The sequence below is a fragment of the Vicugna pacos genome, chromosome 4, assembly GCF_048564905.1.
Source record: "Vicugna pacos chromosome 4, VicPac4, whole genome shotgun sequence".
Taxonomy (NCBI): Eukaryota; Metazoa; Chordata; class Mammalia; order Artiodactyla; family Camelidae; genus Vicugna; species Vicugna pacos.
In genome coordinates this window covers 72,603,972-72,630,547 of record NC_132990.1, presented here as the reverse complement: position 1 = coordinate 72,630,547, position 26,576 = coordinate 72,603,972, and the positions used below count along the sequence as shown (strand labels likewise).

The 26,576-nt window shown below is 45.4% G+C and overlaps 1 protein-coding gene across 5 annotated transcripts in view; it reads right to left on the bottom strand.

Moving 5' to 3' along the window:
* The window catches only part of GARNL3 (GTPase activating Rap/RanGAP domain like 3), a 138,826-nt gene that overhangs the window by 7,376 nt on the left and 104,874 nt on the right, over positions 1-26,576 (bottom strand). For all 5 annotated transcript variants that reach the window (XM_072960138.1, XM_072960140.1, XM_072960141.1 and 2 more), the window contains 8 exons: positions 26,376-26,450; positions 23,073-23,184; positions 18,250-18,348; positions 17,774-17,890; positions 17,096-17,271; positions 14,658-14,816; positions 6,327-6,393; positions 742-849 (listed from right to left, as the gene is read on the bottom strand). In XM_072960138.1, the coding sequence (XP_072816239.1) occupies positions 742-849; positions 6,327-6,393; positions 14,658-14,816; positions 17,096-17,271; positions 17,774-17,890; positions 18,250-18,348; positions 23,073-23,184; positions 26,376-26,450 (913 nt within the window). The remainder of the gene's footprint in view (positions 1-741; positions 850-6,326; positions 6,394-14,657; positions 14,817-17,095; positions 17,272-17,773; positions 17,891-18,249; positions 18,349-23,072; positions 23,185-26,375; positions 26,451-26,576) is intronic.

Sequence of the window (26,576 nt, the reverse complement as noted above, 5' to 3'; positions counted from 1 at the left end):
CTCTAGCCTTGATCTCTCAAGCAGGCCTCCAACATTGCTCAGACCTGAGAGCCGTTTCCAACACTTCCCTCCTTTTTTTTTTTTTAAACTATATCTAATCTGCATCAAAGCTAGACTGGTCCTCCCAGTATCTGGATCCTTTCCTCTGCTCTCTCTCAAAACTATGTTTACCTATCAACACATGCTTTTACTTTGAGGAAACAGTACTAACATTCTTGGCTCTGATCTGACTTGTGGGGAAGATGCCCAGCTGTGGATCTCGTACCACAGAAAGGAAGCACTACGACTCACGTCCTGACGTTTTCAGTGGCAGGTGAAGCACCTGGGTTTCTGTGATTCTAGACTTTCAAGCTTCAAAATATATAAGAAGGATGCTGAATGCATTGTGCTTCTTTCCCAAGTCAGTCAGTGTTTCAAGGCTGGAGATCTTGCTCTCAAATTTTAGAAAAAGGAAAGCAAGGCCTAGAAATGAAAGGGTACTGAAAGATACCCAAGTACTGAAAATTGGTATTTAATTACTCTCAAATGCTTCCATGCTCAGGCACTGAGAACTGGGAGAAGCAGCAGAGGACAAAAGTCCCCAAAGGGGAACAAAATGAAAAACAAGAAGACTCTGAATACTCACTGCACTCACATCATTCATGGCAAGTTAGCAGTAAGCCTGCGAGTCTGCTCACATAGGATTGACAGTTCAGATGCATCTATTCGGGGGAAGAGCATGATGACAAAGGGTGTCCTTACCGATCGCATAGGGAGCCTGGTTCCAACAGAACTGGAAATCTGACGCAGAGGGTTGAACCAAAAAAGAGCCACCATTAAACGGGCAAACCTTTTTATAGATGCAACTGTCTGCAAGGAAACAACAGCAACTCATTTTTGTTAGAGACGACACTCAGGTCACCGTCATTAGATAAATGAGAAACAGGTAACAAGAATAGCATCCTATGTGCTCGTTCTTTACAAAAGCCAGTGTGAATATTGCCACAATGCCAGATTCTCAGGGTCAGGAGGCAGCCTGAGCCAGATTAATATTACTGTAACGAATCATCATAGCTGCCATTTTTGGAGAATTTACTGTGTGCCAGGCACTGAGCTTTAAAACAGTCTCCCGTTTAATCTGTACAGCCTGATGAAGTGGATGCTCTTATTACGCTCATTTTACAGATGAGAAAATTGAGGCAAAGAGGTGCAAAGTTTCACAAGTCCCCCATGGGGAGAATGGAGTGGGCTTGACTACAGGGAAGAAGGGGCTCCTGTTTGCAGCCCTAGGATGGAGGAAGCCCTCCTACAAGGAGGGTCACACTCTGAGCCTCACTCAGCAGGTCCTGTGTGCTGGGAGCGGTACACTCCCCCAGCCCAGTATTTTATTATGAAACTTGAAGCCATATGCCTGTATCTCCTCGGTGAACCGGAGCCAGCACTAGATTAAGGCCACGTTCATTCGGTTACCCTGTTCCTGGCCTGCTCTGAGCTCCAAACACAAGTCCTGGTAGTTCAGACCCACTTAGTGTGAGAAAGTGATGCAGAGACAAAGGCTCCTTTTATTCCAGAAGCCCATCATATTTTAGCCAATTTTATTTTTAAATTATTTTTTAAAAACAGTTTTACTGAGATATAGTTTATATACCATAAAATTCATCCATTTTAAGCATTCAATTCAATGACTTGTGGTATGTTTATAGAGTCGTACAGCATCATCACAATCTGATTTTGTAACATTTTCATCATCCTAATAACCAATGTCACACCCATGAAGCAGCTTCCCCATTCCTAGTGTTGGAATTGAAAGGTGCAGCCCCTGTGTGAGAGGGGAGAGGTTGTGGGGCCAGAGCTGCTGCCAAGGCCTGCGATGAGGGGCCAGGCTGGGGGTGGCCGCAGCGACAGGAGGCCACCTCTAAAGCTCCTGCCCCATCAGGGCTTAGGGACTCCTTTGCTGTGACCTCTGTGCCTGGTTAAGCAGTCACTTTATACTGTCTTATCATTGTTGATCTAACAGAGAGGGTTACTGGGAAAGAAAACTAACCAGGGTCGGTATTGTTCCGTTTTTGCTACACTGGATTCACTAGGGGAGGAAAAGCATTCTCACTTGCAGCTGAAGACCTTGCTCCCTGAGAAAACAAACGCTCAGGAGGGACACCTGGATCTCCCAGCCTGCACCCCCGGTCCCCATGCACCGCCTCCTGGATGCTCTGAGGGGCAGCTCACCCTCTTCCCACTCTGGCCCACGGCTTTGGCCCCTCAGGGACTTGCTGTGACAGGTCTCTCTGTACTGCACCGCCTGTTTCCCCTTCCCCATCGGAGCTTTTCCTACTGCCTTACACATTTTGTTTTAGAAAACAAAATCCTGGGACCTCTCTTCCCCTCCAGCTGTTACACCCTTCCTCACTCTTTTTCCCTTAAAGCAAAATTCTCTGAAAGACTTGTCTGGACTCCCGTCTCTACTTCCTCTTTCCCACTCTCTCCTGACTCGTGCAGTCAGGCTTCTGCCCCCACTGCTTCGCCAAACACAGCTGCCCTTGTCAAGCTTTCCTAAGGACCTTGTGAACCCAAGCACATCCTCAGACCCATCTCTCTCTATCTGAGGCAAATGGCACAGCGGGTCACTCGCCTCTTCAGCACTGCCTGCTTTCCTCTCTCCGGCCGCTCCCGTCTCCTTTGCTGGTTCCTCCTGGCTCTCTCCCCACTTCCGGGCTGGCAACCCCCTTAGATAACATCACTCATATGCTCACCACCCGCAGTGAGTATCTCTAGCTCCCGCCTCAAACCAAGTGATCATCACTGTCTCCACTGGGATATCTTGGAGGTGTGGACATGTCATAACTGAATTCTTGAAATTTCCCCCCAAACTTGCTCTTCTTAAAGGTTCCCTCGTCTCAGGAAATGATATTTTCCAGTCTTCCAGCTGCTTCTGCCCTTTCCTCGTCCCCTCCTAGACCAGTCATCTTGGTTCTCACATGTAAAGTACCTCTAGGATCTGGACCTCCACTACTGTCATTCTGGTCCAAGCCACATCATCTTCATCAGCTGAGCACAGTCTCCCAGCCCTTCCCCACTTCAGTTCAGTCTGCACACAGCGGCCAGGTGGTCCTCCCACACCTAAGTCAGATCCTGTCACCTTTGATCACCAGAGTGCAATGCAGAGGCCTTTTGCCCACAGGCCTGCCTGAGTCTGGTCCTCTCTGCTGCTGTCATTTTCATCCACTCTCACCCTCACTCACTCTGCTGTGATCAGGGGTCATCTTGGGGTCACCTGGAACACCCTGGAATGTTCCCTCCTCAAGGTCTTTACACCTGCTCTTGCCCCTGCCTGGAATACCCGCCCTGGTATCTTCTGGTCCCGCTCTGGGACACCCTCTGGGTCTTCTCTCTGCTCTCCTCTTCCAGCAAGGTCCTCCTTTCCCACTTGCTGTAAAGGGTGACAGGCAGTCCCCGCTGCTGCCTGATCCAGCCCCTTGTCCCTGCTTCCCTGCACTATTTCTCCTCAGCACTCACCACCATTTCACATACTACCTTTCTTATTTGTCTTGTTAATTGGCTACCTGCTCTCTTTCAAATGTGAACTCCCCCATGGCTGGATTTGTATGTATTTTATTCACTGCTGAAAACTTTAGGTGTGGGAGATGCCTGGTAAATACCTGCTGAATGAATGAATGACTCAGGGAGGACACAGCAGCCTTGTGTTTCTAAAGGCTCAGGTCCCTCACACACATCCCCTCTGCACTGCCCGGTCCCACCCCAGCCCCCACCAGGGGAGAGCAAACTGCTGGAGGGTTTGAGGGGGTTGGGCTGGAGGAGACCAGGGACCCTGAGCACGGAGCATCCTGGATGGGTCAGGTGGCTGTATCGTGTCTGGGGAGGCCAGACCCAGCCTCAGCCTGCCTCAGAGTGGAGCTGCCACCTGAGCCTGGAGGAGGCGACCAGCCTGCAGCTCAGAGGCCCCTTCCCCACTTTCCAGGGGAGCAGAGGGCTCTCCCTCCCAGTAAGTAACGCTGGTGGTCTCTGCACCTGCGGGGAGGGACCTCCAAATTGGACTGAACTGATTCAGAAAAGTAATTGAAGTGTTTTTCTCAAACCCCAGAGCTGTGAAGGCCGTTCACACTCCATGAGCTGGCGCCCATGCCTGGCTCGCCCAGAAATGTGAGCTCACTACATCCCTGTTCACTCTTGTGTCTCCAGAGCCTGGAGCCCAGCACAGGGCTGGCACAGAAAAGGCCGTTCTTGTGGTTTAAAAGGGCCACCTGAACGGGGCTGACGCGGGGGCAGGATTCTAAGAAAGTCACTGCACAGAAAGTGGCTCAAAGTCCCTGACCCTCCCTCCTTTGACCTTTCCCATCCAGCTGGTGGAGAATAGTGTACAGATAATATTTCTAATTTTAAAACAAATTTCTCTGAAGAAAAGTCCCTTTCTGCATGTAGAAAGCTCTTTAACTTATCTGAGATAAAAATTTCTCTACAGAAAATTCTGGGCTATTTTTAAATGTTGTTTTGCTTTTTAATAGAAAGGAGCAGACTTATAAAAATCAGTTTCAAATTTTCAGGGAATGAAATCATTTTACAGCATCTGGTCAGAAAGGCCTTTACCATACAGGCGTCTGTGACCAAGACAAGAACATGGACCAAAACAAGCAAGCGAGTGTGCACTGTGTGTGGGAAGAGTCACAGAAGTGACCTGGGTAGCTGGGGAAAACCAACTGGTTCTCCTGGGGTTGTTCCCAGGTATCTGCCAACCTGCTGGGAGGAGGCAGGAGATGGAAACTGAAAGCCACATTTCTGACACAAAGAAACAGATGAAGTGGCATGGTTTGGGGAGACTGAGGTGGGTCTGGGGACCTCCAGGATCGCCAAGGCCAGACCCACGCTGATGCCAACCCTGAGATGAAGCCAGAATCTCCAACCAGGAAATGATCAGAGTCAGGGGAGAAGGGGCTTCCCAAGGGGCTCCAGGAGACAAAGGCCGCTGGAACCGCACCTGGCCTGGCGCTGGACCGCTCCCGCCTGCCTGCCCGCCTGCAGGAGCACTACCTGCTACTGTCCATCAGCTTCAGATTCGTGTAGGGAGCTCGTCGTTCACATTGTTTCCACGCTCCCTTTTCATTTTGGGATTCACCATCACATTCTAAAAACCTGCTCTCTTTCTGTCCTTAACTTCTTTCCTACCTAAAATTGCCCTCATTCTTTCAAACAGTTGGAAGGAAAAAAAATCTACATCAATTTTTAAAGCCGTAAGTTTTTCTCATTGGTTTTTCAATAAAGTAAAAAGACCAAACTTTAAAGAGATTAACATCATATAGAAGTGACTTCACACATGTGCTTCCTGCTCTGCTTGTCCCTGTGAACCTGGGACAGGGGGTGACAGCAGCAGCAGTGGCCTGGCCATCTGAGTACTGGCCGCAGGATCCATGCTGGGGCACGGCCATGTGGCCTGTTCCTGTCCCCTTATGTGTGGCCCTTCTCATCAAATGGGCTATTAAAGATGTATTGTATCAAGGAGGGTTTAGATAGATCTGTGGATAAAATATCCTAAAAGGGTGATTTATAGTTGAAGTTCTTTCCTTGTGACTACCTCCTCCTAACGTATTCCTCGTAAGTCTCGAATTTTAAAAGAGGATATTTATCAAACAATTTTCTCTCCTGAAAATTACCATACTCACTAATCAAAGATTAACTAAGTAAAACATCTGCCCCCTGTGATGTAACCAGCATCACCAACCTAAACCAATACAATTCTAGGCTGAAAAAATTTTTTTTATTATTTTATTTGGGCAGCCTCACCCAGGAAAACATATTACTACCTGTTAGCCTTAAAAAAGATCCTTTCTATTGTAGTTTCATATTAGCTTCTGAAATGCTGAAAATCCTTAAAGACCCTCTTTGGTATCTCTGGTCTGCCCGAAACCCACCCTGCCATCTGACCCAAACCTGCTGTTTGCAGCTGCACAACCTTAAGAAAGGCAGCTCACTACTCCAAGCCTCAGCTGCCTTATCTCCAGACTCCAGACAGTATAACAGAAGCTGAGAAGTAAGTGGAACAACCACCGGGGCACGTGGACCACAGCACGTGGCACACAATGAGGGCTCCCTAGATGGAAGCCACCATGATCACCCCCACATCCTGAGACACCTCCAGGCAGCAGCTTTTGTACCACCTGGAGGGCTGGCGTATTGGGAGAGCCAGGTAGGAATGCAAGTTTGAGATGCTCACTGGAGTGCAGTTAAAGACATAGGAACGATACATCAGGTGAATCTAGAGTTAAGTCCCTGTTAATTGTATGCAAAAAAAAAGGTCTATTTTAGCAAATAAAGATAAAAACACATCCTTTACTTACAGTTGTAACACAGGAGCAGACCGGCCTCTCCGTCTTCGTACACATCAATAGCTGCAACGAAATTAACCTGCAATGATAACGGGCAATGGTAGTGGGCAGGCTGGACACTGACGCTATGAAGAAACTTTCTCAAGTCATGGCTCTCTGTAAACTCAGTAAAGCGCTGGGGTCCTCCCCACCTCCCCTTATCTCTTCATACCCTTTGAGAAGCTCTGTAGATTGATGTCTCCACTCTTTCTATTGAAATGCCTCCTATTCATACCACGTGCTCCAGCTCACAGAGCTTTTTCATTTCACTCTCACATCAACCCTGGAAAGTAGAAGGTATTGCTCCCATTTTACAGATGAGGAAAGTGAGGCTCACAGAGGTGAAGATGCTCTAGTCCCTCAGCTAGTAGGTGCCACTGCCAGGATCTGAACCGTGTCTCTGGTTCTTTCCTACCTTAATCCTCTGGCACTTCAGCCATGCTTCCTCCTGCCTCAAACGTGCATTCTGACTCTTAAGATCACCACGACCCGCTTCTTTTCTCTCCCCTCTGCTGCAAGGGAGGAGGCACGACTCAATGCAGAGGGTGTCAGAAGCCCCAGTTCTGGGGCCTGGGCAAGCTCTTCTTCCTGGGCCTCCGTTTCTGCTGGCCTCCAGCCACGGTTCATCCCTCTGTCCAGTTCTCCGCAGCCTCTGATGCAGGACGTCCCCTCCCTCCTGCACTCTCTCCCACTTCTGATCATTCTTCCATTTCTTGGCTCTTCTCTCATTTAGAAAAATACCCACCTTCATAGCTTCAGATTTTACTCTGCTCAAAATCTCTAAATCTACAACCTCAGGCACACAGTCTCCTCAGAGCTTGGTCCGTATTCCTAAGTCTTTTGTTCTCTCAAATGTGAGAGATTCCACAACCAAGAACACAGGAGGCAGTGTCGGGGAGCAGACGGGAGCACGTCTCTGGCCAGACAGACTCGAGTTGCAGTCCTGCCTGTACCACTCCCTGCCTGTGCTCTGTGGCAAATGGCGCAACCTCTGGCCCCAGGTCTTCATCCGTGAGCAGGTATAACGATGACCCTTGCTCTGCCAGATGTCATGAGAGGGCCCTGATTCAAGGCAAACACTTCTGCAAAGGGCCTGCCCCACAGTCAGCACTCAGTGGAGGTTATTGTCTTTATGTCGCATGAGTCTAGTTCCCCTTGAAACTTCCTCTTTTTGTTTTCAGAGCTACCCTCAAATTCTCAGGGTGGCCCTTCTCATCCAAGTCCAGTAGCCTCCTCTTCTGTGTCTCTCAGAGGTCCTTTGTGTGCCCCTGCTGCGCCCCGGCTAGGACCCCTCTCCCAGGCAGTGGCGCATGCCCTTGTCTCCCCTGGCTCATCTCTCCAGCCCCTTCCAGGCTCTGTGCTGCCAAGCACCGCACTGGGCGCCCTGCAGGCCCTCTGCCCAGCTGGCCCTCCTCACTGCTGTCACCCAAACACAGCCTTCTCCTCTAAAGGTCCCACGGCTGTGCTGAACCCCCTGCTGGCCACCCTCAGCCAGGGCCTCTGCCTTGTCTCTGGCAAGTTCCTCGCCCACCTGTTATTAGCCGGTGTTGTACTCGGTGCCCTTAAGCAAGCAGAAATGAAAGCGCAGGGTCTCACCCCTCCAGAAAAAGTCAGAAAAGCTTACAAGCACATAAGACAAGGTATAATGGGGCAAATACCATCAACGAGAGTTGGGGGGAGGGGGCCTGTGCAGGTGGGAGACACCGAGGCCCAGAGGTCAAGAGTGCTGATTCTGGGATCAGAAAGACTTGTGGGTCAAATCCCAGTAATTCCTTGCCCACTACAGATCGCAGCCCTCTGTTTTAATCCTCTGCAGGGCATACTGCCATCTGACGTTCACTTGCTTGTTTACTGGTGCCCTCCTCCCCGCTGGAACCTCAGCTGCATGAAGCAGAGGCCTTGCTGTCCTGCTCAGTGTCACCACCTCGGCACAGAGATCAGGGCCTGGTGCGTGGCAGGAGCGGAGTCTGTACTTGGTGAACGCACGTCTGAGTAAATGAAATCCCAGCTCTGCCACTTCAGAGGCACGTACACCTAGGCCGTGGGTTAACCTCTTGGGACCTGTGTCTTCATCTGTAACACGGGAGATAAGAAGAAGCTCCACCCCGATGGGCTAAGGATTCCATGAGGTCATTTATGTAAGCACCTCACGTGGGGCCTGATACTTTGTACCTGATCCATGAATGTCAGTGGGGCCTCATTTAGCTACAGAACTGGCACCGATGGGGTACATCACATGAGGGACTAGCCCTTGAGCCCCTCTGGGCCCCTGAGGGGAACTTTCCTGTCCCTGGCACTTTGACTTAGGGTCACTTCCTCCTCAGGTGTCCCAATACTTGTCAGTTAGATAACATTTATCTCAGCCAGAGGCCTCGAGCCCTGGTGGGTGTAACTGTCTCTGCTCTGCCAGACTGTGAACTTCCTGAGGGGAGGGGCCAAGCGCTGCCCGCCAGCCCTGCATTCCGGAACTGCTGTCCAGTCACTCTCTTTGATGCGGCTGGGGATGCTGCAGGGTGCTGGCTTTAAGGGCATGGCCTGTCGGAGCCAGGCAGCCTAGGTTCAAGTCCTGCCTCTGCTACTTACTAGCTATGTGGTTTGGGGTAAGTAAGTGATTCCTCCTTTCTGAGCTTCAGTTTCCTTTTCTGCAGAAACAGGGAAGTGAACAGCACTTTCCCCACAGGTTGCTGGGAAGAGTTTTTGAGATAATGTGTATGAAGTGCTCTGGCCCAGGGCCTGGTACCCAGGAGAGCTCATTCAGTGGTGGCCGTGTTTATAATTATAGGAGGGGTAACAGCAGTGAAAAAGATGAACTGCACAGCCTGTCAGTTTAGAGACTAGGCCTGTGTCTGTGTTTGGGGGCAGGGGAGCAATGAGGCAGTGACAGGAGGAGAGGAACTTCAGGTGGCCTTCCAGACCACAGTCCGTGCATGGTGGAAGCAGACACCAGGGAAGTTGTTGGCATCAGTGTGTCTGTCAGGGGGCTAGCCCAGGACAGTGCGAACAGGTGGACAAGCACAGCCGTGTTTAGAGTTTCAGGCCGCAAGGCAGCCATGGTGCAGCTCCAGCCACAGGCCGAAATTTGGGGACAGAGACCACAGCTTAGACGTAATCACTTCCTCCTCAGCCCCTCCATTGCATTTTATCAGACCTTCACTAGCACTTGGCAGGTGAGATCCAGTTCGTGCTTTGATATAAATGTCTTCTCCCAGGTGAGGGGCCTGGTAGGAGTCATTCTCTGCAGCACTGTTTCTTGACCAAGTGAGGACATGATAATCGGCTAGAGAGGTTTTAAAAGATATGTCTTCTGATCAAAGAATTCAGCAAGGTAGCAGGTTACAAGATTAACGTTCAAAAATTAGTTGCATTTCTTTACACTAATGATGAATCAACAGAAAAAGAAAGAAACAATCCCCTTTAAAATTGCACCCAAAGTAATAAAATACCTAGGAATAAATCTAACCAAGGAGGTGAAAGACTTATACATGAAAAATTATAAAACACTGATTAAGGAAATTAAAGAAGACTTTAAAAAATGGAAAGATACCCCATGCTCCTGGATTGGAAGAATAAATACTGTTAAAATGGTTATACTGCCCTAGGCAATCTACAGATTAAATGCAATCCCTATCAAATTACCCAGGACATATTTCACAGAACTAGAACAAATCATAATAAAATGTATATGGAACCACAAAAGACCTAGAATTGCCAAAACATTACTGAAGAAAAAGAAAGAGGCTGGAGGAATAACTCTTCCAGACTTCAGATAATACTATAGAGCAACAGTAATCAAAACAGCATGGTATTGGCACAAAAACAGACATATAGACTGATGGAACAGAATAGAGAGCCCAGAAATGAACCCACAAACTTTTGGTCAACTAACCTTCAACAAAGGGGGCAAGAATATACAATGGAATAAAGAAAATCTCTTCAGCAAATGGTGTTGGGAAAAACTGGACAGCAGCACATAAATCAATGAAGCTAGAACACTCCCTTACACCATACACAAAAATAAACTCAAAATGGATCAAAGATTTAAACATAAGACAAGATAAAATAAACCTCCTAGAAGAAAATATAGGCAAAACATTATCTGACATACATCTCAAAAATGTTCTCCTAGGGCAGTCTACCCAAGCAATAGAAACAAAAGCAAAAATAAACAAATGGAACCTGATGAAACTTACAAGCATTTGCACAGCAAAGGAAATCATAAACAAAACAAAACGACAACCTATAGAAAGGGAGAAAATTTTTGCACAAGATAAAACTGACAAAGGCTTGATCTCCAGAATATATAAGCAGCTCACATGACTTAATAAGAAAAAAACAAACAACCCAATCCAAAAATGGGCAGAAGACCTAAACAAGCAATTTTCCAAGGAAGAAATACAAATGATCAATAGGCACATGAAAAAATGCTCAATATTACTAATTATCAGATAAATGCAAATCAAAACTATGGTGAGGTATCACCTCACACCAGTCAGAATGGCCATCATTTAAAAGTCCACAAATGAAAATGCAGGAGAGGCTGTGGAGAAAAGGGAACCCTGCTACACTGCTGGTAGGAATGCAGTTTGGTGCAGCCAGTGTGAAAGCAGTATAGAGATTCCTCAAAAGACTAGGAATAGACTTACCATATGACCCAGTAATCCCGCTCCTAGGCATATATTCAGAAAGAACCCTACTTCAAAAAGGCACCTGCACCCCAGTGTTCATAGCAGCACTATTTACAATAGCCAAGACATGGAAACAGCCTAAATGTCCATCAAAAGATGACTGGATAAAGAAGAAGTAGTATATCTATACAATGGAATACTATTCAGCCATAAAAACTGACAACGCCATTTGCAGCAACATGGATGTTCCTGGAGAATGTCATTCTAAGTGAAGTAAGCCAGAAAGAGAAAGAAAAATACCATATGAGATCGCTCATATGTGGAATCTTAAAAAAACAAAACAAAACAAAATGACATAAATACAAAACAGAAACAGACTCATAGACATAGAATACAAACTTGTGGTTGCCAAGGGGGTGGGGGTGAGAAGGGACAGACTGGGATTTCAAAATGTAGAATAGATAAACAAGATTATACTGTATAGCACAGGGAAATATATATAAGATCTTGTGGTAGCTCACAGCAAAAAAGAAATGTGACAATGAATATATGTATGTTCATGTGTAACTGAAAAACTGTGCTCTACACTGGAATTTGACACAACATTGTAAAATGACTATAACTCCATAAAAAAAGTAAATCAATCAATCAATCAATCAGTGTAACAGAAAGAGATCTGGAAATAAATACTTACAAGTGAAATTACTAAAAAAAAAAAAAAAAAAAAAGATATGTCTTCTGGGTTCTCGCTCCTAGAGACCCTGATATAGCAGGTCTAGAGTAGGACATAGGCGTTGGCTTTTTATTTTTCACTTGATTAAAAATAAATAGTTCATCTTATTGGCATTTAAAAATGGTGGAAGTAACATACGGTGATTGTGAAAATTTGGAACACAAACACAGACTTGTAACAAGTGAAAGAGGTCGCCCCTGTGGGGTCAGTGTCCAGCCTCCCCACATGATTTCAGAGTGAGCCCCCAATTGAGACCTCCTGGGTTCTGGGCAGACAGGACAGGCCCGGGACCCAAATAAACCAGAGGCCCAGATCCCGTTACCAGGTCTGCACTTCCCTCCAGAGGAGGCCTCTGTTTTGGGAAGAGGCCAGTGCTGGCTGTTGGAGCAGGGCAGTAGGTCACAGTAGGCCTGTTGGTAAAATGAACTTGATGGTGAATTTCAGGATGCTGTTCTGGTGCTTCTTAAACAGTTCTTCTCTCAAGCTGGGACTCTCTGAGACCCTGATGGGGGCTGAAACCTGAAATGGGAATTGAGGGGTCTTGGCTGAGAAGAGAGGAGGACAGTGGGCAGGAAACTAGGCCAGACCAATAACCCCTAGGGCACTGTGCACAGAGTGGGCAGGCGGCAAGGTAACTTGACCGGCACTAAATCCCCAAGGACCGAGGAGGGTCAACCTCTCTCTCCTGCCTCCACTGCACTCAGGGCCTGTGCTGCAGGAACGTCTTGCTAGGAAGAAATCCTGTTCCTGCAGACCGCTGCTGACCAGCTATTAGAAATCATGTTCATTACCTTCCTTATTTCTCTAGGGCTTATCTTCCTAACCAGACAGTAAATTCCTTGCAAAGATGAGCCACCGTCTCAGCACCTCTGCCCACTCAGCAAAACCTCAGCAGCTGCTGATTTACTGGAGGGAATATGCACACTGACCCACTCAGATCCAGGCAAGGGCTTAATAACAACAACAATGACAAAAATTTTTTTTAACATTTTCTCTTAGAGAAAAGCTTTGTATCTTTGTTTTAAAAAGCATATTGAAGAAAAGACAGAAATTTTTAGGATTGTTCTTCACAGCTTTCAGAAAAATAAAACACAGAAACCATCAAAGAAAACTGTTTTTAACCCATTTTTTTCCTGGGACTTCATGAATCTTGAGAGAAAAAATCCACAAACACTCTAATGAAATATCAGGGTGTTAAATATAAGTTAATAATCACCAGAAAAAGCAAGTTAAATCTTAGGAAACTAGTTGCCAGGATTCACTGAGCGAAGACCTGCTGGGCCATGATTTTCCTGCCTCTTTTGGATGGTCATACAGAGAGTTTTGAAAAGTGAGACAGGGCAAGAACTTTTAAAGGCCAGATTCTTCCTCAGAAGTCGGCAGCTGGAAGAGATGGTAGGTTCCCAGCTGTTGGGGTGGAGGGGAGCCCTCTTAGCTTTAAGTTAGAAAGAATTTCAGGATGGATTTCTTTTATGAGGTCTATAGTAGCATCAGGGTAAGACTTAAAACAGATTGACTCCCAAGTAACATTCACCCAGGAATTCTGATTTAACTGATCTGGGGTGGGGTCAGAGCAATGATGTTTTTAAAGCTTTCTTGGCACTTACAGCCAGGATCAAGAAGCAATGTGTACCAGTGGTTCCCAAGCTTGCCTGCATCACCTGGGGATCATTTAAAAATTCCAAAGCCCATGCGGCACCCAAGACCAATGAAATCTCTGGGGGTGGGGCATGGGCACTGGTAACATTTGAAGCACCCCAGATGACTTCTATTGCAGACAAGTTTGGGCACCAAACTTGTATATATGTCTGTGTACACACACACACACACACACACACACACACACACGAAAGGACAGACTGAGCTGTGATTGATAACAGTTGAAGAAGGCCTCCTAATTATATTTAGATGTTTCTTTTTCTGATTTTTCTGTTTCTTAAAATCTTGTTCTCATTAGGTGTTAAGTCTTCTTAATACAGAAATTAGCAATTTTAGTGAAAATTTATGTAGGGTTTGTCCAAATATAAGTTGCATTTTTTTTTTCTCGTAAAGCATAATTAAATTCCTCAGTCTCTATGGTCCAGCTGAGCAGAACTGGGGGAAGCCTGTAGGTTGGGAACTACATTCCTTGTCAGGAAGGACATTCACTTTGGGGACAACATCCTCATTCTGCCGTATCTTTGGTATGGAAGCGGGAGTGCTGGCACCACGCTATGCAGATTTCAAGTGGCTCAGGTGTTAATCAGGCCTTGCCCTGCTTCACAGCGACAAGTCGGCTGAAGACCTCTGTGATCTGCCCTGGCAGCGTGGAGCGGCTCAGTGACAGGCATTCCAGGGCGCTCGCGCTCAGAACCCACGTGGTCCTCCGCAGTGCTTCGGTGCTGTTACATGTAGGCCCTAGATTCTGTCCAAGTCCGAGACATGGCTGCCCTTGGTGCAGCTCAGGCCAAGTGGTGTAGACCCTCAGCTGCTCTTTCTGTCCCTCCTAATAGTGTTTCATATTGCCTTCCTTTCCTGGTGGGCCTCTAAGGGGATGGAGACGGGGGCTGTATCCTCCCCTGCCATCCAGGCCCTGAGCTGTGAGTCTGCAGGGCCACTGAGAGCAACCTTACTCCCCAAAGGCCCTTCCAGCATGAATTACCAAACAAATGTTCTCATTTACTCAGTTATTTACATTTAGCTTTTGACTCTTCATTTTTGTTGGGAAGGATGGAATGGCAGGGAGAGGCCTGGAAAAGCTGAACAGGGCAACGGGTAGTTATATTATATTAGACTGAATCTTTGGGCAGCTTCAGGTGGTGCAGCCTAAATAGTATATATCACATGATACTGATGTGATAAATAGTACACAGTTTTAAAGAAATCCCCATTACGGCATCACAAAGTTTATAAGACCCAACTCCTTGTCTTCTTGGTCCGCACTGGCCCCCATATCTGTCAACTCACCCTGTTGGCCTCCACATGGTGCAGCCTGAAGGCCTCCCCCGTGCTCTCGTTCACCACATCGAACTGGTGCCGGTAAGCCACGCAGATGAGATTGTCACTCTCTTCCGTTGGCCCATCTACCAAGGTCATCACTGCCGGAGAGTCGGACAGACAGATCTCCTGTGTGGTCGATGACGGAGGGGACAGGGGTGAGGACAGAGCAGCTGTCTTCATATCAACCCCACCACTGGGCACCCCCATCCAGAAGAGGATGCCCCCAGGCTCCTGCAGAGCCCTGGGCCTGTAGGGAAGGCAGGGCAGGAAAAGAGGGGCAGGGATGGCATCAGACTTCGCCCTCCCACAGAGTGTCCTCAAGGCTCAGACCTCTGTCCACTACAAAGGGGAGAGGCCAGGAAATAATTTTACAAAGCTGATTCAACAGTGTGGTCCGTGTTAGCTATCAGTCAGTCTGGTCTTATCCTGTGATTCAGTAATAATAATAATAATAATGCCAATAATAATAATTGCAAACCTTTTTGAACACTTAAACATAGTGCCAGGCACTGTTCTCACTGAATCCTCAAAACAACCTAATGAAGTAGGTAAGGCTATTATTCTATTTCACAGGTGAGGAAACTGAGGCTCAAAAGTCACATGACTTGCCTACAGTCACACAGTTTTATATGTGGCAGAGCCAAGATTTGAATTCAGGGAGTCTGATTTCAGAGCTTATACTCCATATAAAGGTATATGCTCTATAGAAATACTCATTAAGGTTGCTAATTACTGGATGAGAAGACTAACACCTATTTAGAGCAAGACTGTAACTTGTTTTAACTGTTATGCTGTTCTGTTCTGAATTGAATATTTGCAGAAACTGACTGCATAATTCAGGCAGCTTAAACTATAGGCAAAAATAACGTCTCAGCTTGCCTATGGGCATACTCTGCCTTAGTAGCCAACAGTTGACACATTGCACACCTCGATGTACCATAGTTTTTAAAAAGTTAGAATGATAAGATCAGGAAGGGCCCTGACCCTCCAGGAGGCTTCTTTCACAGGCTCCACCCTCAATCAAGCAGCAAATCCTACTGGCTAAGGCAAGGGGGCAGCTTTGCCCTTGGCGCCCTCCCACCTGTCCAGCTACCAAAGCTGCCAGTATCTCTTGCTAGGATCCCGCCTCAGCCTCTTAGCAGACTCCTTATTCCACTCTGGGTCCCCTACGCTCTCCTCTGTCCAGTAGCCAGAATGGCCCTTTAAAAACCTGCCATTTCTCTGCTTCAAACCTTTCAGTGGCTTCCCCTTAGCTAGGCATCAAAGCCAATGTCTTTGCAATGGCCTTCAGGGCTCAAGAGACCCTGGTCCCCATATACTGACCCCTCCTGTTCCCTCAGCTGCAACTGCCCACTCTTGGCTGTGCCTTGAGTGGGGCCACTGGGTCCCGACTGGCTGCTCCTTCTGCCCAGGAGACCCTTCCCCACAGAGAACCTCATCATTCCCATGGTTCATCTGGATCTCTGCTCAAAGGTAACACTTTCAGAGAGGGCTTCTGAGACCCCCTTTCTAAAGAGATCCCCCACTGCCCCGATCCATGACCCTCTATCCCCATTCCCTGCTTTACTGTTGTCCTCAGGACACAGAGATTCATTGGCCTATTTCTGTTGTCCTGCAACTAGAAAGCAAACTCTATAAGAAGAGACATTTTTTTTTGATTCATTGCTATATCCCCAATACCTAGAAAAGCATCTTTTTTCCCTCCTAGTTTTATCGGGATATAATTGGCATATAGCACTGTGTAAGTTTAAGGTGTACAATAATGATTTGACTTACACACATCATGAAACAATTACCATGATAAGTTTCATGAACATCCATCATCTTATACAGATACAAAATAAGAGAAAAGAAAAAAAATTTTCCTCGTGATGAGAACTCTTAGGATTCACTCTGTTAACTTTCATAGATAACGTGCAGCAGTCTTAACTATGTTTATCACCCTGGTACTTATTACACCCCTGGTACTTATTTATCTTACAACGAGAAGTTTTTAACCTCTTGACCACCTTCCTTCATTTCCCCGTCCCCTTATCCCCTGCCTCTGGTAACCACAAATTTGGCCTCTTTTTCCACAAGTTTGTTTGTTTTTAAAGTATAATTGACTTTTAAACTACATTAGTTTCTGGTACATGGCACAGTGATTCTATATTTCTGCTCATCCAAAAATGACCACCACTCAAGCAGCATCTTTAGGTGCTCACTGGCGTGAAGCAGCTGGATGAAGTCGGAAAAGCCCTGTTCACCTTTGCCCTCTGGGAGAACCAGGGCAGCAGGCAAGGGCTCCCCCAGGGGGTTACTGAGCTGTGGGGCAACCCCAGTGGACGACAGAGTCTGGGTGGAAGGAGGGAGCCTGCCTCGTGACACCTTGGCCAGGAGCGAAGCAATCCAAAGACCAAACGTACCCGGATGTACTGGAATTCTTCAACAGGTGACTCTGACAGGGGAGATAACAGTGAGATGCTGGTCACCCCGCACGGCTTGTTGTGTTTCCTTGTGATCAGAAGTAGTTTATTCCGAATTGCAACAACAACCCTCAGCTCTCTGCTGTGGTGAGTGTTAATGGCATACAAGTGGCAACCTGGGAAGAGAAATAAATGATGCCAGGCCTTGACAATTTGATGATCCCTAAGAAGCCTGGAAATTAAGCATAACCCAGTGAAATGACCACCAGGCAAAGTGGGGACTGGAAATAAGTTATAAGAAAATTAAGGAAGTCATATTCCCTCTATTGTGGAGTTTGTGACTTAGCTTCACACCCATACATGAAACAAATGAAAGCAAAGGGTGATCAGAGTTCCAGGAACCAAAGTCTAAAAGTTTCTTTTCACAGGGTTGTTCCCAGACCTTGACTCTCCTCCCAAACTTGTCACACAGGGCCTAGAACTTCCAGTCCTTAACATGTTTTTCTCTTGCTCAAGTTTTTCTTAGAGAAACAGTTATGCCATCTTTGTGATGTTTCCAAGTAAAAACCACATCAATAAAATCAAATTCCTACTCATTTTTACTTTCAGTGAAATCCGGACAGTGTAAGACAAAGATGAACTGAACAGAGGCCATGGAAGTGTGAAGACTTGAGTCACCTTTCGTCTTCTCGAGCTTGTTTTCCCTGCAGTCACACTTGCCCTTCACAGCCTGCCTGCCCTCGATGCCCTTCTGCACAGCACTGAGCCTGAAGACAAAGAGGCGGGCATCTTTCCCTGGTGGGACAGAGCAGACAGAGGAGATGGATGGAAAAGTAAGACAACCTGGAAGAACTGTAAGGGCAGATTGTGCTGGAAAACTACTGCTCAGGGAGTCAGGATTTGAAGTGTTCTTCAATCCAGAACTTGGGAAAGACCCCACACTGTCTTTACCTAATGCTGCAGTCGAGGATGCCCACCCCTTCCCTCTCTCACTGTCCTTTCCTCAGAGCACACATGGGCCACCAAGGACCCCGAGCCCTGGGCACCAAGAGAAGAAACCACCGAGGCAGTCAGAGTCCCAGGACCCTGTGTGTCAGCCGCAGGCTACACGCTTTCCTTCCTCCCAGAGAACACCGCCTGGGGAGGAGCACCACCTTTGTCTGCTCTGAGAATCAGAAGGTCCAGTGCCTCGAGCACATGCATCTGCTTCACGGGCAGGGTTTTATCAAACACAGGCACTGCTGGAAGGTCATCTAGAAAAAAAAAAAATCTGGTTACCCAATGCTGCAACCCAGCCCATACTTTCTAGAACCTACAACATGTGCCTGTGGGCAGTTTTGGACCCCAGCTCTCCCCAGGAGAGGAGGCAGGTCAGCTTCTAGAGCTCTCATAAGGGCTACACAGACAGTTCAAGCACGAGTCTCCCCTTGGCTCAGGGAGAAGGCCTGATAGTTCTTTCCCGAAGGCATTCACAGCGCCGTACAGGGAGCGTAACAGCAGGCCCCTAAACTGTATCTTCCTCAGTGTTCATCAAAGTCAAAGCAGCACCTCTCAATCCCAATTTTTACTGGGGCTGTTCCAAAGGACTGAACACCAAGCTTAAAAAGTGCCAATAAGCTTGGCCATTTCTACTATTTTCTGATTCTTGTGTCATGTTTGAAATCCCATCACATCTTAGGTTATTTTGCATATTTCTCAAGAAAGCAAAATTAGAATTCCCTTTTGTATTTAAAATAAATACAAACAACCTTTTCCAACACGCCCTATGTCTGTGTCAATAGTAGTTTACCTATAATTTTTCAGTATTTCTCCATCTAGGAATATGGAATCTCCTTTTCAGACAAAAATAAAATAAGAGAGCAATATCAAGTACATTTCCCAAACCACAGGAAAAGACTAATTTTAGTGGAAATGTTTGAGAAGATGCAAGTAAGGTAAATGGATGATTAAAGACATTGCAATTACACATAGGATTTGGTTTTCAGCTTACTTAATGGGATCTTTTTGTTTTTTTTCAAACTTACTGGGATCTTAAATTGCTAACAATTACTTTGCTCCTGGGAGTCTCCAGGACTAAGAAGGCTAAAAGAATTAAGGCAGTTCTATAAGCAAAGGGTCTGTTTTGAGCTTGACACAGAATCAGGGCAAAGCAAAGATGAGCTGGGATGGTGTTAACATTTTAGGCAGAAGTGTCCTAGCTTATTCTTCACCTGCATTGAAGATACGTAGGTCTTCAAGTGCTCTGCTGTGGGTTTGGGTGTTTCCTTATTTATCATTCAGGGACAAGACGCCCTGAGGATCTTGGCTCTTCCAGAAATCTGTCTGTCTGGGAGTTCATCCTTCCTTGGATGGTGCCCAGAAGGGAGAAGAGCTTTTGCCATCAGGATTGGTAACCTCCTCACAGGGGAGGGGTCTCCCGCTCTTGCAGGCCCCGGGGGGGCTCTGGATTTGTCAGAGCACAGAGCCTGCTGGGCTCTTATTAGACTGAGCACTAGTCTCTGGTTGCCCTTAATGATTGGGGCCAATGTAGAGTCAATGAGAGTGCATCAAACCACTCTCCCTCCTCCTCTGCCCCGGTCCTCCCCAAAAGGAAATGATTCTCAGGCTCTTTGTGCTTCTGCTGGAGCAGACTCAAGTTTTCAAACCATGAGATGATCATTCCAGTACCTGTCTTCCTATTTGATTAAATAACTATGCTTATTTCATGTTGAATGGCAGTTAACACACACTGAGGGCTTCCCACATGCCAGGCCTTGATGCTAAGTGTTTTACACGTCATTTAATGTCAGTGTCCCAATGACTCGGTGAAGTAGAAGCTTCTAATACTTTCTTTTAACACATGAGGAACCTGAGGCTCAGAGGTGCTAATAACTTGTCCAAGGACAAAGCCTGTGCACTTAACTAGTGTTGTAGCCTAAAAATGTAGCACTTTGTCCCCATGGATTGATGTTGTGACCCTGGAAACAACCGTACTGTAAGGAATTAATAAGTGACAGAAGCACTTCATTTTACAGTTAAAACAGAGGGATACTGTGTGGCTGCCCTATTATGTACAGAGTGAATTAGCATTTATTCTTCATCAAATCTTTCTCAGGTGGCTAAACAGGTTTACATACAGCACAGTACAGAAGAGGAGGCAAGGATACGAGAAAGTGATGTGGATTGAACGACTGTTTCATAACAGTAGTTTCCTTCTTGTAATCTCTTTAAGAAGAAGCAATCTTTTAGAGCTGGCTTTTCTATTACTACAAAGCCAAAACAAATGGTGACAGCATATTTAATCAGTATTTAGTCTCCCTTCAGAGTAGGTTTTGTTACACTCAGAATACAAAAGAATCTTAATTTTTAACAGTGACCTTGAAAGAGCAGACTCTCAGCGGGGGTAAGTCTAATGAAATTCAGCAGAGGCTAATGGGACAGAGTGGAACTTGGCCAGAAACAAAATGGAGAGATCCACTCAGGGAAATAATTCGTAACATGATTAAGTGTAGACAAGAAAAAGGTAAACAAAGAAATAACAAGAGAATTATGGCTTAAAAGCACAAGGAATACAAAGAAAGCCTTAAGGGTTATTCTCCTTTTAGCAAAAGCAAACAGGGAAACATTACTGCATAACCAGGACACGAAAGCAGTAAGCTGAATAATACATCTAAGCTGTTGGTGTTTGCGCAAGGCCACCGCCTGTGTAAGGCCACTTCCCTCAAGTCTGAGAGAAAAGAATTTCCTGGCAATCACAATAATCTTTGCATCTGACACTTCTATTACATTTTGGATCCATAAATATGAACATTTCAGAAAGGACCTGGTAATCTTGGTTTGGATTTTACATTCACAAAAATAGAAGCAACTCATATAGAATCTTTTTCTGTTTTTAGGCAAGCCTTACAAATAGTCACTATGAAACATACTTTCTCTTTCCTAAAAGAGACAAACAGGTAGCATTTAACATTCTTTTAATCACAAAAATTTTCATAATTATTTGCCTAGGGTTATATTTTTGGAAGTCTGGGTCAAGGTAAAGACAATAACACTGGTAGAGTTTAATTTAATTTATTTTACTTTTATTTTTATTATTTTGGGGGAGAGGTAATTAGTTTTATTTATTTAATGGAGGTACTGGGGATTGAACCCAGGACCTTATACACACTAAGCACTCGCTCTACCACTGAGCTATAACCTCCCTCTGGTAGAGTTTAATTTAATAAAATGTAGTTGGCTTAGTGGAGAGAGCACTGGACTAGGAATCACCTCTGGATTCTGGTTTCAGATGCACCACTAACCAGCTGTGTGATCTTGGGCAAGTCACGTAATTTCTTTAGGCCTCTGTTCTTCATTCGTAAAACTAAGAGACTACACTAAACCTCTAAGGTCTGATTTTGTTGTTGTTTTTTAGTAAGTTCTTTTATTTGGTTGCACTTTTGGCAAAATCTACAGATTTTGCTATCTTTTGGCAAGTTCATTGGGATATAGTAAAGCTAATCACTGCTGTTTAATAAGTCATTGTTGTGTGCCAGGCACTGTGTAAGCACTTACCATAGATAACAATGTCATCACTGCAATCCCTTCCCTTGCAGTTAGAATCATCATCATCCCCATTTTGTTTAGTTCATCATTTTCCATTATTATATTTTCAGCCACTTAAAAAATTACCCCCACTTTCGAGACACCTGAAGCTCAGAGGTTAAGTTTTCTTTGAGATCACAAAGGCTTTCTAATTGTTTTATAGTTTCTAAAATTAAATATTTAATTTAAATTCTGAATTTATGAATTTTTAAGTTATCTGCTTTTTAGTAAATTAGTTATATATACCCTTACATATGTATATATATAAATTTAAAAAATTATGTTATGGACACACAATTAAAACATATAGCAACAACAGATAAGATCAGAAATAAGTCCATTATAAAGCCTTGTTTGCCCACCTCTTGTCTTCCTACAGGGGACACCTAGCACAGGGCCTGGCACACAGCAGGTACTTATAAATATGCTGAGTCAGGGACTGAGTAGGGAGCGAAAGTCGAGGCAAAGGGTGGGAAGATGCTGCAGTTTTAGGCCACTATGTCACTCTCACTGGGGGGAGGGGGGTGGAGGAGAGTTTGGGGATTCTCATAAAACATCACCATGGTAACCTGAGACCGGGCAGCCTTCTCCTGCGCATGGAGGATGCACCCTTGGAAGATGCTGTCTCTGTGCCTATGGCTCCCTCTGAAGTCCCAGGACATGACTTGCTACCAGTGTTTAAGCATCTTTATCATGCATTAGGAGTCTGGAAAAATGCAAGGGGCACCCCTGCTGGGAGAGACCACACAGTCCTTGAGTCTAAATAAAATTTCTGTCTGAAGCTGAACTCCCTCTGCAGCATCCTTGCCAAGGTCATGTCTAATTGGTGACTGACCTGTGGGGACAGGGAGCTGCTGGCCTCCCCGGGCAGGATAATCCACCTGGATGTAACAAGTTTGATTTTATATTGAGTTGAAATCTGTCTTCCTGTCAAAATCTTTTGGTTTCCCTATCCATCAAACATAGGTTATCTAAGATTCTTATTGTTTGTTTTGGACACCAAGTACTTTTCAAATTAGGAAATTTAAAAAAAAGGCACTTCAAAAGAAAGCATGTCCCTGAGACAGTGTCTAAATAACAATGTCTTTTTGATTTAAAGTAAAATTTTGGAATTATGGTAAGTATTGGCCAGAAAGGAGATTTCCCTGGTAGGTCATTTGATATCCACAGTCTAATCAGAGATTCAGGGAAGGGATGAAACTGTCATGCACGCCTCCCCCCTGGCTTGTTTGTTTAGAATAAGTTCCGTCTGCCTGTCTTGAAAACAAGGGGTTAATTTTGTAAGGAAATGAAACTCTGCTAACCTCACTGCTGATCACACTTTACCTACAGGGATTTGACCGATGGTCACCCATCTCAGAAGTACTACAAGTTACATAAAGAGAGACATTTGAAGGAGCAGCTACTCACTAACCATCCACTAGCAAGACGCCAGCGTCAGTGGAAACCAGCAAGGCCTGGCCCCAGGGATCTGCACACACGGCTTCGTGAGGGAAATTACTGCAGAAACACTGGGGCTCCCAAGGCTGTGAGGCAACACAAGCATCGGAAGGTAAGTGCACCAGAAAGAACACACCAGCCCGTCAACTGGATGCGCACAGCACGCTGCCTGAAACAGCAACACAGACACCCTCCAAACCCTGGGAGCTGGACCGGCTCTGACTCTGCTACCTTTCTTAAGAAGAAAAGTCTCCTTTCAAAGTGTGTCCCACAGGGAAAGGGCGAAGCCACATGTTTCTGGCACCACGACCTGTGTCTGTATCATAATGGTGTTCCTTAGGATCAACTGAAACATTGATAACGTTTTCTAAGCAAATGTATTAATGCCAGGAAGTTGGACCAATTGGTGCCTATTGGTTTTTTTTTTTTTTTTTTGGAGCTTTTACATTAGTTCATCATAAGATGAAGTCCCACATAACCATAAAAAACGTCAGCTTCCTGTCTGTGTTGCTGATTCGGCAAAATTATTAAATCATACACAATGCAAGAAGTTGATATTGTCTTAACATGAAAATGCTTACTGACCCATTAAAGGCTACAAAATCTTAAAGAAAAAAAATAATGTCTGTTTGCAGGACTATGGCAGTGGCTGCCCATGAAATCTACTCCTGTTGCCCCACGTGACACATTCATATCACATGAACTTTTATCCTTAGTTTCATTCCATTTCCAGCATAGGGAGTGAGCCCTCCCTCACCACCGTCCCAGAGCTGCAGCCAAGGCCCAGAGTCTGCTGGCACTGTTAGTGACTTCCTAGCCACAGTGAACTGTGGACATCTTCAACAGATCCATTAACTTCCTTCCAAAGCATGTGGCTTGGCCTCAAAGGACAAGGAAGTTTTCTGGAGATTCTCAGGGACAAGTTGAAATCCTTCATCTTCACTTTTCCCTGGGGCTGTACGAGAGCCTGTGTGCACGTGTAGGTGTGTTTGTATGTGCCAGGTGAACACATGCTTGCACACCCAACGTAGAAGTGATGGCTCCGAGGTCACCCTCAAGGGTGTCACTTGGGATGAGGGTAAACACTATGTGAATTATTGCTTTCTTTAGAAAAGTATGCTTTCTCTTTACAAAACCCACAAGCCTTAAACTGAGTATCATAATTGCTAAAATGAGGCTTGGGTTGTTGTGAAAAGATTCACACAAAGTATGTGAAGATATTTTATAAACTGAAAGAGGGCTGCACACGTGCAGGCCATTACTTGGAATGGCATTTCCCTAAGAAAATTTCTGGAAATTATGAGTTTATGACTTAAAGCAGGAGGACATGGAAAAGCAAAGCCAGTAGAAATGCCAAATGGGGGGCAGACACAGACACCAGAGCATTAGGTGACATCAAGATAGAAAACCAACTCTGGATAACAAAATGCTCTCTGACTGCAGGACACAAAATTAGAACACTTATGCAGAATAGGGCTTCTCAACCCAGAAGACCTAGGGTTCCCAGAGGACCTATGGAGGGCTTAAGGAGGTATGTGAAACCCTGAAATTGTTCAGAGTGATGAGGATTATGTGCCATTTGTCATTTTAATGGGCTGGTGTGAGTTGGGGTGGGGGCCCATTGCTTTCATGGGTTCCCGAAGGGGCCAGGGACTCCATGAGTCTGAGGACAAGCTGTATGAGGTGTCAGCAATATGAACTCAGCCCTGGCCCAACAGAGGCTCTGGTCTGAAGACCAATGGTGTTTGCCATCACACTAGACTCCCTTCTGTCACATGTGGGGCTTGGTGCAGATTCTGCAGGGTGAGAAGGTGGTTTTCAGGCCTTCTTGCCAAACACAGTACTCTTGGCTGGTTCCCTACTAAGAACCTTAACACAGTTCATGAAGTGATGGATGCCTAGGAGATTGACAAAGCCCATCTTTGGACATTAAACACTCTTGGCAACAGCATGTGGGACTCTGGCCTCTGCAGAGTCAACTTTACAACAGTCCATGAGGGCCTTTATAACAATGTTTCTCCAAGGATGGTCTGTGGTCCAGTGGTAGATTATGAACTGACCCAAAAACTGGAAGCTCTTTCTTTGTTGTTCACTGGTGAACAAGTTACAGTTCCACAGGCTTTCATTTTTATTTATGCCTAAGAACTTCTTATTAAGAAGGTTACTAAATCTTACTGGAACTTGGCATTTATAAAGAGCTTGACAACACTGCATATTCTACTGTTCACATGAACAGGTGGATAATGGGAATTTCTGCAACTTTTGGAAAAAATGCTTTGCCATCAGTCTTGCCTTAAACTGGTTGTAGTTCTTTTTTTTTTTTTTTTAGCATCAGCTGTATTTTGGGCTCATCATTTTCCTGAAACCAGATTTTAAAGTGTGTAGGTTCTGCAATTCAGATACAGCTCATCTATACCTTTATTGCTAAAGTAAACATATTCGTAATTCTTTTGCTTTTATAATGGATATTTCTCCAGTTGATGCACTGTCTGTGGATTTGTTCTGTTTAAACACCTTTTACATATTCTGAACACAGACACAGTTAAGTGCATAGGGTATTGCTTTATAATACAAAATCATGCACATAGTAAGTGCTTTTATTTTTTTCTGTTATTCTTGATTAGCACCTAGTTATTTTTCCATGGTAAGTGGAAATGAGCAGTAGATACCCAGGCCACAGAACTCTGTGTTTGGCTGCATGAACTGTAAATTAAGCAGTGGCTGCTCAACTGTGGTCCTCTGACCAATGGCATCAGCCTCAACTTGTTAGAAGTGCAAATTCTCAGGGCCCTCTCAGACCTACTGAATCAGAAACTCTGGGGGTGATTCTAGTACACACTAAAGCTTGAGAAATACTGCCCTAGTGCCTTGCTGTTTAGAATATGCCCATGGTCAGCAACACAGGCACCACATGGAAGCTTGTTAGAAATGCAGAATCTTGACCCTGCTGCTGAACTGTTGCTGAGAACATGCACTTGGTCAGGCTATCCGGGTAGTCTGGACACACAAAGGGCCTGAGGAGCACTGCTGGACCCAGTCTGCCCATCCAGGCCTGGTCCAGCAGCTCTGTTCCTTTAAGCATGCAGGGCACATGTGCACTATGGGAACAGGGGGTACTCACTAATGCTACCCAGCTTAATCTGGGGCTTCCCCTGAGGTCTCTGCCATAGACAAACTTTTCTTCCTCCTGCTGCACAAATCTCTTTCTAAGAATCTCAATAACTTCACTGAGGACAAAGGACATTCACAGTTGAACCTGACAGCATCATCAACTCACCTCTTTTTTACAGATCCCTGAAGCTGCCAAACTTGACGGAGCATCGCCTCTCACAATGGATTTCAGTTTTAGTGCCTTACAGAACAGAGAGCTCTTTTAAGGTTTGTTAACAGGCAGTAAAAGAACAGCAGGATCAACAATTATGATTTGAAAAAAGTTTTTTTAAATGAAACAGGAGTAATTTCAGATTAAAGTTTCAGG